The following is an 18501-nucleotide window of genomic DNA, read 5'->3' as shown; positions in this document are numbered from 1 at the left end:
TTTTCACTTGCGGAGCACGAAAGCAGAAGCGAACTGTCCGAACTGAAAGAGATGATCGCTACACAGAAAGAGATGATCGCTACACTGGCCACTACCATGGTTACGGCCATGAATGAGCTTAAGAAAGATAACACAAATGATCTTAAGAAGGTGGCCATTGAGGTCAAGAAGGATAACAAAGATAAGGAAACGCGTCTATTTAAACGTTTCGACGTGAACTTTAAAGGCATGTTGAAGAAATTAGTGGAACACATTGAAGAAACTAATTCCAAACTGAAAAGGCTTGATGATCATATTAATGACGTTTCAGATCAGCTGGAAGACGTTAAGCAGGGACTCACGGCTCGAGTGGAAACAGCGGAACAACTGGCATCTAACGCCGATGAAAAAGCCACAGCTGCGAACTCGGAATACAAAAAAACTTGGAGACAGACTTGCAGCCCTGGAGGATGGGTGCAGAAGAAATAATATAAGAATTGAGGGTATACCTGAGAAACGAGAAAGCTCAAGCCCAGTGCAATTTGCAGTAGAATTACTGTCTAAAATAATTGGAGATGACTTTAAACTCGACAATGAGATAGCCACGGCTTATCGCACAAAGATACCAAGCGCCTTTAAACCTAGGTCTTTTATTGTCCGCTTCGAACGACTAAGATGTAAGCTTGATGTGATGGCACTTCTCAGACACAAGCAAGAGATTATATTCGAAAATAATCTTATTCGTATTTTTCCCGACTTCTCACCATCAACAGCTGCATAACGCAGATCCTACATCGACATTAAAAGGATGCTACGGGAAGCCGATATCAAATACGGCCTCTTGTATCCTGCCAAACTGAAAGTGGAAGTTCAAGATCGACATTATATTTTCTTCAGCAAAGAAGAAGCTGAAAAAGAATTAAAGAAGCTGTTTCCGACACTTTTTTGAAAGTTAATTAAAATTAAAGAGCCGTATTCTATCAAGGCACGGGAAGGACCTATGATCTGATCGCTGGATCCATGTTTAAAGAGACTGGTATTATAATTATACATACTTTATTTTCTTTTTTTTTTTTTTTTTATCTGGACTTTATATGTTATATGTTTATGTTTTAATCAGAGTTATAGAGTTATAGACGTGAGTGTGAAAATGTGGAAGTGATTAAAGTAGGATTCGTTTTATTTATTTATTTATTTTTTATTTATTTATTTTTTTTATTTTACTATACCTTAAAGTAGACTGTTTAACTTCATACCCTTGGTTTATTGCTTGTTCTACTATTTATACAATTACCATTATACTATTACAGTAGGAATTACCAGGTTTACCCTAGACTAGTTTTTAAAATCATTCCCAGGGTTGTTTTTTTTTTTTTTAATCTTAATATCTTAACTTAAAAGCGCTGAAGATTATTTCAAGCTTAAATATTGTTAATGAGAACATTTTCGTCAGATAGTATTAAGGATTTAACTGTAAAAGATATCTCTGTTTTAATTCTGTAACGCCGCTGCAGGGTGGGGTTTGTTTTGTTTTGGACGTGCTCTGTCTCTTCGTATGTCAGAGGACTGGAACATCGCGAAGTGGGGTCTAGCCTCATGTGGGGAGGCAAAATGGGGGGGTGGGGGGATAAAGGGGGGAGAGAAGGTTATATCTAATCTATTCTTATAATCCTTATAATTATAAATATCAATGCAACAACAGGCTAACATGCAACAACTCATGGGGAATCTTGAAACTAAGATTAAAACTGCCATATTACCAATTAAAACTATAAATGACATTAAAAACTCAGAATCAATGTCTCCATGATGGGACAGTTAACTTTGTGAGCTGGAATGTTAAAGGCCTGAATCACGAATTAAAGAGAAAGAAAGTATGCTCTCACCTAACAGGCTTAAACGCTAAAATAGTATTTCTACAGGAGACCCACTTACTAACCAAGGATCAGTTCAGATTACAAAAAGACTGGACTGGCCAAATGTTCCATTCTAGCTTTATAAAGAAAACTAGAGGGGTGGGAATTCTCATACATAGAACAGTTCCATTTGTAGCATCAGAGGTAGTGTCGGGCCCTGAAGGGAGATATGTGATGGTCATGGGCAACTTATATAACAGTAAAATGATTTTGATAAATGTTTATGCACCCAATGTTGATGATAAGGAATTCATGCAAAATCTATTTGCATCCATTCCCAATGTGAACACTCATAAAATTATAATGGCTGGGGACTTTAATTGTGTTTTAAATCCACTCTTAGATAGGACTCCTGTGACAGGGGGGACGACATCAAATACTGCAAAGATAATTACACAGTTTTTAAATGATCACAACTTATCAGACCCCTGGAGGTTTCTTAACCCAAACTCAAGAACATATTCGTTCTACTCACCAGTGCATTATAGCTACTCAAGAATTGATTATTTTTTTATAGATAATAATTTCCTGCCTACAATTAAATCATGCAAATATGACACAATTGTTATCTCTGACCATGCCCCTTTAGTCTTGGAGCTAAAATCAATTAGCCCCTCATACTCACCTCGCAGATGGCGTCTTAACCCTCTTTTATTGGCAGACGAGAACTACACAGAATTTATATCCAAACAAATCAGCTTCTTCCTAGAGACAAACACGTCCACAGAGGTTTCTGCAGGAACACTCTGGGAAACTCTAAAGGCCTTCTTAAGAGGCCAGATTATTTCATATCTTTCCCATAGAAATAAATTAGAAACCAAGAAAGTGTCAGAGCTAAGAAATGAAATTACTAGAATAGATGAAGAACAAGCCAGGCGTCCAAGTGAAGCTCTTCACAGGAAAAGGCAGGCCCTGCATACAGAACTTAACATCTTAACAACTAAAGAAACTGAACAACTTATTTATAAGTCTAGACAGTATTACTATGAACACGGAGAAAAAGCTAATAAGCTTTTAGCTCAACAAATTCATAAACAAGAAGTTCACAATGCAATACCAGTAATCACCAACAAGAATGGAGAAGAAATCATCGACCATAATAAAATAATGCACACATTTAGAGATTACTATAAGTCTTTATATTCCACTGAGCCCAAAGAAGACAACACGCAATCTAATGCATTTCTGGATAATTCACAAATGCCACAAATAGATGCTTTAAGTGCTGAGGAACTGGATAAACCTCTAACGCTAACAGAATTCCTAGACGCTATAAAGTCACTACAAAGCGGGAAATCATCAGGCCCTGATGGTTACCCCGTAGAGTTTTATAAGAAATTCTCCACTCAGCTAGCTCCACTCTTATTGGTAACATTTACAGAAGCTAAAGACCACCAAATACTACCTCAAACATTTCGACAAGCATTAATCACCGTCTTTCCTAAACAAAATAAGGACTTGTTACAATGTGCATCATATAGACCAATTTCACTCCTGAATAATGATGTTAAGATACTCTCAAAAATCCTAGCTAGAAGGATGGAGAAAGTGCTGCCCTCGGTAATATCACAAGATCAAACTGGATTTATTAAAGGCCGACATCTATCTTCAAATCTCCGACGCTTGTTTAATGTTATATATTCACCAGCAAAATCAAACACCCCAGAGATATTACTATCATTAGACGCAGAAAAGGCATTTGACATGATCGAATGGAATTACCTTTTCACTGCATTGGAGAAATTTGGGTTTGGCCTGAATATTTGTGCTTGGATCAAACTACTGTATACCAGTCCAGAAGCTTCAGTTTGTATTAATAAAATTTGCTCAGACTACTTTAAACTAGAACGTGGTACCAGACAAGGATGTCCCTTGTCGCCACTGTTGTTTGCAATCGCTATTGAACCACTGGCGGTTCACTGCCGAAATTCTCATCAGATAAAGGGGATTGTCAGAGAAGGACTGGAACAGAAAATTTCTCTATATGCAGATGATATGGTCTTATATATATCGGACCCAGAAAACACTGTCCCTGCTGTTTTAACAGCACTAACAGAATTTCAAAAGATATCTGGTCTTAGAATTAATCTGAATAAAAGTATACTCTTTCCAGTGAACTCACAAGCATATAATATTAAATTAAACACCCTACCTTTTACCATAGCAGATCAGTTTAAATACCTAGGGGTAAATATCACAAGTAAACATAAATTTCTTTATCAACAAAATTTTGGCGTCTGTATGGAAAAAATTAAGCAAGACTTGCATAGATGGTCAACCCTTCATCTCACTCTAGCCGGAAGAATTAACATTGTTAAGATGAATATCCTTCCTAAACTTCTCTTTTTATTTCAAAACATTTCAATATATATCAATAAATCGTTTTTTAAACAGTTAGATTCAATAATAACCTCATTCATTTGGAACTCAAAACACCCACGTATCCGAAGAGCGACCCTACAAAGACCTCAGGCAGAAGGTGGCATGGCTTTACCTAATTTTCAGTTTTATTACTGGGCAGCAAACATACAAGCCATAAAAACCTGGACACAAATAAATGCACATACACAGGCTTGGTCTGCAATAGAAGTAAAATCCTGTAGTACTTCTTTATATTCCCTGCTCTGCTCTCCAATAAATGAAAGTTATCGCAAATATACTAATAACCCAATTGTGCTTTACTCACTCAGAATATGGAACCAAATTAGGAAGCATTTTAAGATGGAAAATCTTTTATCAGTGGCACCTCTGCAAGGGAACCACCTCTTTGAACCTTCGCAAGTATATCCAGTTTTTAATACCTGGAAAAGTTTTGGGATTAAAATGCTCAGAGATCTTTATATAGACAACATATTTACATCTTTTGAACAATTACGTTCAAAATTTAACCTCCCAGCTACACAATTCTTTTACTATCTTCAAATTAGAAATTTTGTTAAACAGAAATTGCCCGATTTCCCCCACCTTGCACCCTCCACAATGCTGGAAAAAATACTGCTCAATTCCGAGGAAACAAACACTATTTCCGCAATATATAAAATCTTATTAGAGTCCCTACCTTTCAAAGATCCAAGAGGACATTGGGAAGAAGATCTCTTAATCAATATATCAGAAAAGGAGTGGAAGGTAGCAAAGCAGAGAATTCACTCGAGTTCTATATGCGCAAAGCATAGAATTATTCAACTAAAAATTATATATCGAGCTCATCTGTCTCGCTTAAAACTGTCCAAAATGTTTCCAGGCCAGGATCCAACCTGCGAGCGCTGCAACCAAGCTCCTGCCTCACTGGGTCACATGTTCTGGGCCTGCACCAAACTAACATCATTTTGGACAAAAATTTTTAAGTGCCTCTCAGACAGCCTTAGTATCACAATCCCTCCTAACCCACTAACAGCTGTGTTTGGTGTCCTTCCAGATGGACTTGAATTGGAGAAGGACAAGCAAACGGTGATTGCATTCACTACACTCTTGGCACGCAGACTTATTTTGTTAAATTGGAAGAATCCTAATTCTCCTCTTATAAGTCAGTGGGAAACCGATGTTTTATATTATTTGAAATTGGAAAAAATCAAATTTTCAGTTAGAGGATCTGTACAAAATTTTTTCAAAACTTGGCAGGATTTAATCAATATTATTTTAGAATAAGAGAATTAACTATTATTGCATTTAACTCCCTTCTCCATCTCTTATTTATATAGATATTTACTTCTCCCCTTCTTTTGTCTAATGTTGCCTTATTAAAAAGCTTAAAGAAATTTTCCTTTAGCTAAGCTCTCCTTCTCAGGGGTGGGGTTTGATTTGTTTTCAAATTTGTTGGGTTATAAATTGATCTGTTTGTATGGAATGATTACAATGAAAATTAATAAAATAAAAATATTAAAAAAAAAAATAAATATATATCGCGGATTTTTTGCTGGTTCGCGGATTTCTGCGGACAATGGGTCTTTTAATTTCTTGTACATGCTTCCTCAGTTGGTTTGCCCAGTTGATTTCATACAAGGGACGCTATTGGCAGATGGCTGAGAAGCTACCCAACTTACTTTTCTCTCTCTCTCTCTTGCGCTGACTTTCTCTGATCCTGACGTAGGGGGATTGAGCAGGGGGGCTGTTCGCACACCTAGACGATACGGACGCTCGTCTAAAAATGCTGAAAGATTATCTTCACGTTGCTACCTTCTGTGCAGCTGCTTCGTGAAGCGACATGCTGCACGGTGCTTCGCATACTTAAAAGCACGAAGGGCATGTATTGATTTTCAATTGTTTGTTTTTCTCTGTCTCTCTCTATCTCTCTCTCTCTCTTTCTCTGCTCCTGACGGAGGGAGTGTGAGCTGCCGCCTTCAACAGCTTTGTGCCGTGGTACTTCGCATACTTAAAAGCCAAACAGCCCTATTGATTTGTTTGCTTTTCTCTATCTCTCTGACATTATCTGCTCCTGACGCGCACTCCTTTGAAGAGGAAGATATGTTTGCATTCTTTTAATTGTGAGACGGAACTGTCATCTCTGTCTTGTCATGGAGCACAGTTTAAACTTTTGAAAAAGAGACAAATGTTTGTTTGCAGTGTTTGAATAACGTTCCTGTCTCTCTACAACCTCCTGTGTTTCTGCGCAAATCTGTGACCCAAGCATGACAATATAAAAATAACCATATAAACATATGGTTTCTACTTCGCGGATTTTCTTATTTCGTGGGTGGCTCTGGAACGCAACCCCCGCGATGGAGGAGGGATTACTGTATACATTCTGCCCCCCAAAAAGCATCACAAGCTGCCTGCACGTCACAATATAGTAACAAAACATAATATAGCAGATTTTTAAAAGAAAATTACATTATAGAAGAACATAAACATTAATACATTAACATTACTATCAGTGGTTTCCATTTTCAAAACATTTTTCAATTTTGTTGGCATCATGCTTTATATTTTTCACTGTTGTTCTTCCTTCTCTGTAAATTGAAGCAATACTTGAAGCACTTTTGCCATTTTGTAAACATTTAATAATTTGTTTTTTGTTATAATTCCGACAGCACACGGTTACAGTTATCAGCCATAACAATGTATAGTAGATTAATTATAATAAAATTGAAAAGCTACAAAACGCTATTAAAATTGAAGGTATGTAACTGATACGCGGTGGTGGGTAAGAACACTACACACTAGTACAAGGGAGATTTGTTCCAATGTGAAGAGGTTGCAGTGTACTGCACGGTAGTAGTAGTACAGTAATAGGTAGGCGCTGGAGTGTGCTGTTTTTTTTGGGCTCGCTGACAGTTAATCAAGTGAGGGATATTTGAAGTTTTACTGTACTTCCAAATAGAAAATGTCTTTAGAATAACTGTACTGTCATTCATGCAGTGATGGAAATTTAAAGGTAGTGTAATTTCAAACCTTATGCCACTTAATTTGAAGTATCAAAGATTGGCCTTTAGTGTTTTAATTCACTTCCACAATGATACCTAAAGTTTGCTAAATGTTTCTTCATATGTGGACATTTTTTTTTAGAATTATCCACTCTGGATATCTGCATATCCATAAGAATTTACTAATGGCAAACTGAAAGGGCATAGAAGAAAAAACAACAAACAAGCACAAGGGGTCCTGCCTATGATGTTGATTTGAGACCACTGGCGTCACCAATGTTTTTTGATCTTGTTTATTCTAATTGTACTGAACAAAGTATCCATACCCCTTCACTTTCTGCATAGTTCTTTGTGTTTTCAGACAGGTTTGAGAATTTATTAAATATCAAAAACTGAAATCTGTCATTCAGACTCTTCATCAGTACTTTGTAGAAGCCCCTTTGACAGCAGTTACCGCTTTATGTTTTCTTGGGTATGTCTTTACAATCTTTGCACTACTAGATTTGGGCAGATTGTCCCATTTTTCCTACCAGATCCTCTGAAGATGTGTTAGATTGGATAGGATGCATCTGACTGCCATCTTCATGTCTGTCCATGGGTGTTCTATGGGGTTTAAGTCTGGGCTTTGACCAGGTTATTTAAGGACAGTTAGAGACTTGTCCCAAAAGCCCTCCTGTGTTTTCTCGGCTATATGCCTCAGGTAATTATTGTGCTGAAAGAAATGTCAGAGGACCTCTCTATATTTGGTTACATTTATCCTTCCCTCAGTTCTGACCACACTTCCTGTTCCTACTGCATAGAAGCACCCCCATAGCATGATGCTGCCATCAACATGCTTCGCCGTAAGAAACGTGGGCAGGTGATGAGCAGTGCCTGGTCTATGCCAGGCATAGTACTTGGAGTACTTGGAGCTCTGAATTAAGAGTTCGACTTTTTGATTCGTCAAACCAGAGTGTAATTTTCCTCTAAATACTGTTTGGCAATCTAGCCACTCTGCCATAAACTCCTGATTGATGGAGTGCTGGTGAGATGGTCGTCCTTCTGATAGGTTCTCCCATCTCAGCTGAGGACCTCTGAAGCTTTTAGTGGCTATTGGGTTCTCTGTCACCTCCCTGCCCATGGTCCGTCTTACCTAATTGCTCAGGACAATTGGCCACCTCTTGCAAGAGCCTTGGTGGTTCCAAATGTCATTCATTTTATAATTATTGATGCTGTATGCTTCTGAGAACACTCAAAGCTTTGGAAATGGTTATATATTCTTGACTTGATCAATGAGTTATTACAATTTTATTATGGAGGTCTACAGAGAGTTCCTTGGACTTCATTGTTTGGTTTTGTTCTGACATACAATGTGAATTACATACACAGGTGTGTGCCCTTTAAATCTTTGTCCAGTCATTTCAGATCACAGGTGGACTCCAGGCAAGTTGTAGGCACATCTCAAGGATAATTAAAGCAAACAGGATCCACCTAACCACAATTTTATGTGCCACAGAAAAGGTGCTGAATACTTATATGAATGAGAAATTTCAGTTTTTAATTTTTAATAAGTTTGCAAACCTTTCTGAAAACATGTTTTCACTTTGTCATTATGGGTGATTTGATGTAGAATGATGGATAGAAATTGCAATTTTATGTATTTAAAATTAAATCTACAGCACAATACAGTGTGTGGAAAGTGATTTAGTCTGAATACTTTCTGAATCCACTGTAAATCACATCAAATATCTCAGAATATCACATACATAAAGAGATGATTCTACCCTCATTACCAAATTTAGTCATGCTGGGGGATGAAACATTGCTTTACCATTTGAAATGGACTGTGCATTTAATGTGTACGTATTTGGTATGTGGAAATTACTATGAAACAGTATACTCATCAGAAATCATGAGTAATCAGGCTTTAATGTGTACATTAGTTAAGTGTTGTGACATTCCAATATCTAAAAGCTATTCTAGATTCTAAAATTGCTACTAAACTTTTCTAACATTGCAGGAGGCATAAAATTGATCATATGCAGAAAACAGGGTTCAGACATATACTGTATGTGTATATTTTATAAATAACCAGCATAAATATTATCATAAGTATTTAAGGTATTGGAAGAAACCATTCTTCTGAAACTTGCTTAATCCAGTTCAGAGTGGTCAAGCATTTTTTGAAAGCAGGAAATGGCCTTTTTTAAGGCTTGATCCCTTCATAAGGTCTATTCAAACATAAAAGCATTCTCTCTCACACTGGGCTATTTTAGAATTGCCAAATAAACAATAGTGCAGATTTTGGGGATATGGGAGGAAAACCAGAGTATGTGAATGAAAACCTACACAGACATGGAGATAATTAGCAGACAGACAGTGTCTGGCATGGGAGTTGAACTCTGGGTACTGGATCTATGATGTAGCAGTACTACCATTTGCCCCACCAATGCTACTGTTGAAATAAAGTTAGGCCTTTTTATTTCATATGATGAAGCTGGCATCATTAGAAACACACAATAACATTCACTTTCTGTTCAGTGTAATTTGTGCTTAACCTACTGTATCTTGGAGCACCCACAAATACAGTAATTTAAAATTGTGAATTGTATAAACATCTTTAAATATAAGTAGTTATCCCTATGACAGATGCCACCATGCAGCAACATCCTTTGATTGTATTTGGCAATTATTTTACTCTACCTTTTGTATTTTTTTTTTTTCAACAGATCCTCATCTATATGTACTTAAGTGTTATATTTTAATACGGTATTGAATACCATGTGCTCATTGAATGTATCATACAGTATATACCTTGTGCTCATCAAATGGATTTTAATACTGTATTGTATACCATAATGCTCACTGAATGAATACTACTGATCAATTAGAAAAGCCATCGACAACTCTGAGGTCTGTCCAAAGTTCTACACCATCAGCCGACTTTCTTTGGATACAGTTCTTTTTTTTTTTTTATCTCCAAGGTGAAACTACTCCTTTTCTTTCTTTCTACTTACTGCCTTCACAAATGACATGTTTTTAGTGAAGGGAGAAATTCGAAAAGAGAAAAGATAGTATTGAATAGTTTATTATGTAATATTACAGTCATCCCTCTGTATTCGCAGGGGTTTGGTTGTAGAACCATGCTCAAGTCCCTTATATAAAATAAAACATATAAGGGTAGTATTTACATATAACCTACACACATCCTCTTGTATACTTTAAATCATATCTAGATTACTTATAATACCTAATACAATGTAAATGCTACATTAATAGTTGTTATACAATACTGTATTGCTTAGGGAATAATTACAAGAAAAATCACTCTGTATATGTTCAGTGCAGACGCAACCATCGGTTTGTCTAACTACATAGTACACACTAGCAGCAATGTAACATTCTCTTTCTTTCAGCACTTACAGATTGCTTTAACTTAATGACCTAAAAGAGAAATGCATAGAATAAAACACAAAATACTTAAAATGCAACTACATCTAAGAAAATATTTTTTATATATGTTTATTTTTTTTTTTAAATATGCTTTGGAGAAAACATTAAAAATTGCTGTAAGAACCTGGGTTGTTGGTCAATTGGTTATAGTAACTCCAAGGAATTTAAAACTTGACTCTTTCCTTAGCCATGCCCCCATGTGATTTACCTGCTGCTTCTTGAAATCAGTGATCATCACCTTAGTCAGAAGGAGGTTATGGTTCTGACACCACCCTGACAGGAGCCTAATCTCCCCTTGATAGACTGTCTCATCATTATCTGTGATCAAGCCTTCATATTGGAGCTATATCTGTCCATACAGTAATGGGTGAAGAGAGAGTACAGCAGGGGACGTAGTACATTGCCTAGAGGGGTGTTTAGAATTAATGTTATGTCACGATTGCATTGCAACCTTGATATTTGTGCAGATTATTTTCTCTTAAGTTATTCCATAACTCTTTTATCAAATCATTTTAACTCTTTCTTCCCATCATGATTATGATGGTTCTTCTAATATATGATTGTATAATATTAACAATAAGAGCAGCTCACTACTCAAAATGATAAACTTGCCGGGGAGCTGGTTTCGAACTCACGACCTCCAGATTATAAGTCAACGGATCTTACCGCTACACCATGGAAGCTGTTGTAGTTTACTTGCACCTTTTGTGAAAGTGTTTATTTGATATTTGGCCATCAGCCTTCACACATTATACAGTTCATGTCTAGATTTTGTTATTTATTACTAAAACATGAAAAACGTTTCTGTTTTAACGATGTGCTTACACAGATTGTTGTAGACACAAAACACACATCAAATTATTTCCCCTTACAATTCTGTGTAGCTCACTCGCTGATGATCAATCAAGGCAGGAACCTGGAGAACTTCTTGCCTGTTGTGGGGGGGGGGATGGTATAACTTGCTGCTTAGGCTTATCGACACATTTGGACGACAAATGAAGCTGACGGAGAGGTGCAAAGGGATTTAAGGTGGGCCAGATTTATGAGTTTTTTTGTAGGCTCTGGTAATTCTAGTGTTAACATCAATGTGGGTAACGATGAGAACACCTAGTGAGGCATGATTGGGAGGAATGGCCTGACTGATCAAAACCTGAGCAGTGTTTTGTTATTGGACTTCTGTGATAGGTATGGTTTATCCATAAAAAAACACCACGCTTGAAGGTGGCTCATTAGTGTACTTAGCACCAAAGATCTACGATTAATTTTATAATCGTATCATTAGATTTGCAGCCATTTGTTCTGGACACTCAGGTGAAGAGAGGGGCAGAGCTGCCAGCTGATCACCACCTAGTGATGAGTTTGGTCAGATGGTGGTGGAGGCACCTAGACAGACCAGTAAAACCCAAGTGAATAGTGAAGTTGGACTGGGAAAATCTTTGGGAGCTGTCCAGAAGTCTTTCAACCCCCACCTCTGGAAGAGCTTTTCCTACATCTTGGGAGAGGCTGGGGACATAGAGTCCAAGTGGGCCTTGTTCAAAGCCTTCACTATGGATGCAGCTGCCAAGAGCTTCAGCCTGAAGGCCATAGATGCCTCTTAAGTTCTGCTATCTTATATAGTACCCCTCAGTGTTTTAGCTGGACTACAAGTCAGTCTGATCCAGCTGTTTATCTAGTGGCAGCTTAAAAAGCCTGGTGAAAAACTGCAGAGAAGAGCCTATGGATGTCTTGCATCTTCCAGTGTATGAAATCATTGAAGTATAAGCTTACCACAGAGGAAAGCGAAGACTTGCTGGAGTGGGTTTGAAATGCTGTTCATGTTTATGGATTTTTTGGAACACTTGTGCTTCCTATAAAAGGATTCTACAACAAATTTAGCATTAGTTCAAAATAATCATTTTTTTGTAATGGACAGATGCCCTGTTCAGGGTTGGCTACAGTCCACCGGGATAGGCTTTGGTATTTTTAATCTGAACCGGACAAGGCAGGTTATAGAAAATACATGAATGAATATAGTACATAATACTAAATGGGGAAGAAAGTTTTATTCAGTAACAATCTTAAAAATTAATAATTTATTAAATTACATGCGTACATTTTTAGTTAGCAGGACACTCATCATATAGTGAGATGATCTACTTTTCTCATTTTGTATGGTTTGGATTTGAACATATGATTAATCTGTTTAGTTCAGTATTCTCAGATAGGAACAACAAATCGAAAATACTAAAGTTGTAAGAGTTCACTGTCAACTGTACAAATTTGCATTTAAATATCACTCCCGATTTATAAAGTACCATAAGTCAGTGTAAGTTGAAAGGCAAGAAGAGTACACCTATAAGAACTACCAGTACTCTCTTTGATAGCTAAAGAAAGCCCATAGCTGTTTGCACTATTAAACTGAACCAAATTAAAATTCCTTAAACCACTCTGCTGTACCATAGAATCTCATTTCAATAAGACCATAACAGTTTTATGTTTCTCAAACACTGCATATACTTTTATGTGACTTGATTTGGTATTTGGTAACACAGTCTTCCGGGAAGCAGAAGAAGAGTTCTCTTCCTTCACCCTACTACAGAAATATCTGTGACTTGTTTTGTTTACTCTTGTTTTAAAACTTCCATCTACAGATTTGTATTGATTGGTTTATTTGTTTGATCACTTAAGTAATTTGGCAAACCTAATCATATTGTTTTGGTGTGCAAATATACTGCATAATGCAGTTTTAATGGAGATTGCAAAAATGACAAAAACTCTGCATTTTCTGAAAAGCCCTAGTAATGCATAGTATATGCCCTCTGGGGTGCTGCAAAATAACTTTGCAATGACTTTTTAATGAACTGCATTTACATTTGTTTTCATTTTTAATGTTACTATTAAAAATATCAATGGTTAAAATTTTTTTTGTTAACACACTGCTGAAATAATATATGTTTACCATCAAATATTACATTAATGTTTTATCATTTAGATATATTTTAATCTTTTATAGTTGACAGTAAATAATGAGATCTTTACATGTTGTTCAATGTATCTTGGGGTTTTGCTTGCCTCACCCTCCTTAATAAAAAAGATCTCATTTAAAATAATAAATAGTACAGTATGTACAGTACATTCTCACGAATATAAGCCAGTTTTGGCTTGGGTAGTCGGTACTTTCTAAGAAAAGCTCAAAGTGTATCTTGCCTCCTTTATACAACATTTATTTGGGGTTTTCTCTGTTTGTGCCTCTTTCATGCATAAAACCCGGTATTTGAGATTCAACGATCTCTTACTTGGTATAAAAGTTTGGGTTTTGTGGTGGTACTGGGCACTGAATGATTATAAAGTTTTCATAATTTTTCTACCCAAGTCATTTTTAAAATCTCTTTTCTAGTGATGAATTCTGCAGAGCTGCCTCTTGATCCTAATCTCCAGACAAGTAATCTGCTCATAACATTTTTAAAGTATTCTTCTATAGTTATGCAAGACACCAAAGGTATTTTTTGTTTAATCATTTTTATAATGCATTCTTCTTCTTAGAGCATGCTCATGTTTATTCGAAATATACAGTATACCATATGTATCCTCACATGCATGAGAAATGTGTTGTGATGAGTTCAAAATTTAATCTTTGATTTTTGAACGAAGCTCTGAACATGATTTAATCACTTTTGGAGTGAATCTGACATTACAGTCAGTGGGCATGTGTACTTGAAAATAAATCACTCTATCCAAAAGAAACTTAGAACAGTTATTAGCCTTGGACAATCCAAGAATACTATGAGCAAAACTGCTCCAGTAGTTTTTACTCTACAGAGATAACAATGCATGGAATAGGTATGTATGTATGTATAAATATGTACAGTGGGGCAAAAAAGTATTTAGTCAGCCACCAATTGTGCAAGTTCTCCCACTTAAAAAGAAGAGAGAGGCCTGTAATTTTCATCATAGGTATACCTCAACTATGAGAGACATAATGAGAAAAAAAAAATCTAGAAAATCACATTGTCTGATTTTTGAAGAATTTATTTGCAAATTATGGTGGAAAAAAAGTATTTGGTCAATAACAAAAGTTAATCTCAATACAGTGGAACCTCGGTTCACGACCATAATTCGTTCCAAAACTCTGGTCGTGAACCGAAGCAATTTCCCCCATAGGATTGTATGTAAATACAATTAATCCGTTCCAGACCATACAAACTGTATGTAAATATATATATTTTTTTAATTTTTAAGCACAAACATAGTTAATCATACCCATAGAATGCACAGCGTAATAGTAGACTAAATGTAAAAACATTGAATAACACTGAGAAAACCTTGAACAACAGAGAAAACTAACACTGCAATAGTTCGCGCTACAGTGCTAGGAACTGCTCGCTAAAAACATTTTTTTTAATGAGTTTTAAGCACAGAGGAAAAAATTAACATTTGAAAAATCCGTAATTTAATAAACCACCAAGAAAAGTAACATTGTAACAATGCAGGCTACGAACCGATCACTTTAAACAGAACTGTAAACAAAAACAAGCCTTCTCTACCTTATGTGTCCCTCCCTCTCTCTCTCTCTCTCTCTCTCTCTCGCTCGCTCGCTCGCTCTCTCTCTCTCTCTTTTGCAAGCCTGGAGCGCCTGTGTGTGTGTGTGTGTCTCTCTCTAGCACGCTCCTGTGTGTGTGCGCATCTGTCTCTCTCGCTGCCTGTGTGTGTGCACGTTTGTCTCTCTCTGGCGCTGCCTGTGTGTGTGCGGCTCTCTCTCTCTCTCCCTGTGTGTGTGCATGGCTCTATCTCTCTCGCTGCCTGTGTGTGCATGGCTCTCTCTCAAGCAGCCTGTGTGTATGCTGCCTGTGTGTGTGTGCGTGTGTGTGTCGCGCGTTCTCGCTCTCTCTCTTGCTCGCTGCACAGGAAATGCACAGGGAGAGACTGAACATGTACAAACCGAAAGGGAACCTGGCTTGTTCATATACCGAGTGTGTGGTTGTGAACCGAGGCAAAAGTTTGGTGAACTTTTTGGTCGTAAACCGATTTGTACGTGTACCGAGACGTTCATGAACCGAGGTTCCACTGTACTTTGTTATATACCCTTTGTTGGCAATGACAGAGGTCAAACGTTTTCTGTAAGTCTTCACAAGGTTTTCACACACTGTTGCTGGTATTTTGGCCCATTCCTCCATGCAGATCTCCTCTAGAGCAGTGATGTTTTGGGGCTGTCGCTGGGCAACACGGACTTTCAACTCCCTCCAAAGATTTTCTATGGGGTTGAGATCTGGAGACTGGCTAGACCACTCCAGGACCTTGAAATGCTTCTTACGAAGCCACTCCTTCGTTACCCGGGCGGTGTGTTTGGGATCATTGTCATGCTGAAAGACCCAACCACGTTTCATCTTCAATGCCCTTGCTGATGGAAGGAGGTTTTCACTCAAAATCTGACGATACATGGCCCCATTCATTCTGTCCTTTACATGGATCAGTCGTCCTGGTCCCTTTGCAGAAAAACAGCCCCAAAGCATGATGTTTCCACCCCCATGCTTTACAGTAGGTATGGTGTTCTTTGGATGCAACTCAGCATTCTTTCTCCTCCAAATACGACGAGTAGAGTTTTTACCAAAAAGTTCTATTTTGGTTTCATCTGACCATATGACATTCTCCCAATCCTCTTCTGGATCATCGAAATGCTCTCTAGCAAACTTCAGACAGGCCTGCACATGTACTGGCTTAAGCAGGGGGACATGTCTGGCACTGCAGGATTTGAGTCCCTGGCGGCGTAGTGTGTTACTGATGGTAGCCTTTGGTACTTTGGTCCCAGCTCTCTGCAGGTCATTCACTAGGTCCCTCCGTGTGGTTCTGGGATTTTTGCTCACCGTTCTTGTGATCATTTTGACCCCACGGGGTGAGATCTTGCATGGAGCCCCAGATCGAGGGAGATAATCAGTGGTCTTGTATGTCTTCCATTTTCTGCTCCCACAGTTGATTTCTTCACACCAAGCTGCTTACCTATTGCAGATTCAGTCTTCCCAGCCTGGTACAGGTCTACAATTTTGTTTCTGGTGTCCTTTGACAGACAGTTCTTTGGTCTTGGCCATAGTGGAGTTTGGAGTGTGACTGTTTGAGGTTGTGGACAGATGTCTTTTATATTGATAACGAGTTCAAACAGGTGCCATTAATACAGGTAACGAGTGGAGGACAGAGGAGCCTCTTACAGAAGAAGTTACAGGTCTGTGAGAGCCAGAAATCTTGCTTGTTTGTAGGTGACCAAGTACTTATTTTCCACCATAATTTGCAAATAAATTCTTTAAAATCAGACAATGTGATTTTCTGGATTTTTTTTCTCATTTTGTCTCTCATAGTTGATGTATACCTATGATGAAAATTAAAGGCCTCTATCATCTTTTTAAGTGAAAGAACTTGCACAATTGGTGGCTGACTAAATACTTTTTTGCCCCACTGTAGAATAAGCAATGTGATACAGTCAAAATTAAGACTTCAAACTTGTTCTGCATTAATGTGCCAAATTCAAGCTATGGTTCTTCATTTTTTGAATTCAGACCTATTTAAATGTATTATTTAAAATGGATGGTTTGTTTTCTAGGGTGCTGTAGCTTAAGATAATGGGCCTTTTAACCCCCATTCATCATAACTGCTAGGGATATGGTATTCTGCCTTTGCTCTGACCATTTATGCCATACCTTTCCTGACATCTCACATTTCATGGATTCCTTCATTCACAAACCAATCTAATGGTTCTAGCCACATTTTTGTGGTAAGGCAGAAGACAGAGCAAGGTCTCCTCTCATATTAATTTAACTTCATGTAAACTGGTACGCAAATAAAGAAAGAAAATTTTGAATTGTTGAAGGATGCCATGTTGTGCATTTTTCTTACATGGCACAAGGAGAGTTTTTTGTACTGTTACATTACATGCAGACAGAAGCATGCAGCACTAAAGCACAGTGACAATATGTTCCATGACATGCATAGAGAAAAAGAGGTATAAGAAGGATGTCTTTTAAACTCTCTCGCTTTCTTTTTCTGTCTCACTTTCTCTCACTCAATCTGCCATTACAATATATATGGTATGGTGGAGACCAAAGCACAAGATGCATGCCTCCCAAACTCTCATTCTGTGGTCATAGACCCTGATTATGTGGTGGTGGGAGAAACAAACAGACTTGTGCCTCTCCATTACTTTCATTCTCTCCTGTGTGCTTTCTTATGCCACCATGCACTGCAGTGAGTCAGGCTTGCTCTTTGGTGCTTTTGTTCTGGCTCACCCTCCACGCCATTGTAATGCATACATCCCAAATGGGTAACTGTGATTGTTACCATATATGTTCTTTTCCATTTTATACATTTTATGTAAAGCTCTTGTGGTATATCTGCATTTGAAGCTATTAAAGTATGCATTAAGTGGTATATCAAAACAATTTTGCTGCACTAGGCAATATAAACAATTATCCAAAATCCTTTCACTATAAACTGTCTTACCCAAGAGGTATATTTCTAAGCACAAAGTTCTTCTGTATAAATGAAATAATAATGACTATATGATGGTGAATATATGGATGGTGAGTCTGTGCACCAACTTATTTTTATCTTTTCAGATGAACATAGACTGAATAGTGCAAAACTTTGTCTCATCATTCTGTCATGTATAGCAGAGGTAAAATTATTTAAATCCTACATTTTCACACTTGCATATGTAACACTTTTTGAACCAGGCTTATTGAATGGATTAAAAAGTGATATGGCATAACATCCTATAGCCTGTCATTTGAATGACTGCCAACATATGATTGATAATCAGGTTTTTTTAAATTTTGTTTTTCAGTTTTCTT

At 37.4% G+C, this 18501-nt stretch overlaps 1 protein-coding gene across 2 annotated transcripts in view; it reads left to right on the top strand.

Moving 5' to 3' along the window:
• armh3 (armadillo like helical domain containing 3) overlaps window positions 1–18501 on the top strand; it is a 221722-nt gene that overhangs the window by 73906 nt on the left and 129315 nt on the right. For both annotated transcript variants that reach the window (XM_028795718.2, XM_028795717.2), the window contains exons 15-16: window positions 14064–14165; window positions 18268–18326. In XM_028795718.2, coding sequence (XP_028651551.1) covers window positions 14064–14165; window positions 18268–18326 — 161 coding nt within the window. The remainder of the gene's footprint in view (window positions 1–14063; window positions 14166–18267; window positions 18327–18501) is intronic.

The sequence above is a fragment of the Erpetoichthys calabaricus genome, chromosome 2, assembly GCF_900747795.2.
Source record: "Erpetoichthys calabaricus chromosome 2, fErpCal1.3, whole genome shotgun sequence".
Lineage (NCBI taxonomy): Eukaryota > Metazoa > Chordata > Cladistia > Polypteriformes > Polypteridae > Erpetoichthys > Erpetoichthys calabaricus.
This window is presented reverse-complemented; position numbering and strand designations above follow the sequence as displayed.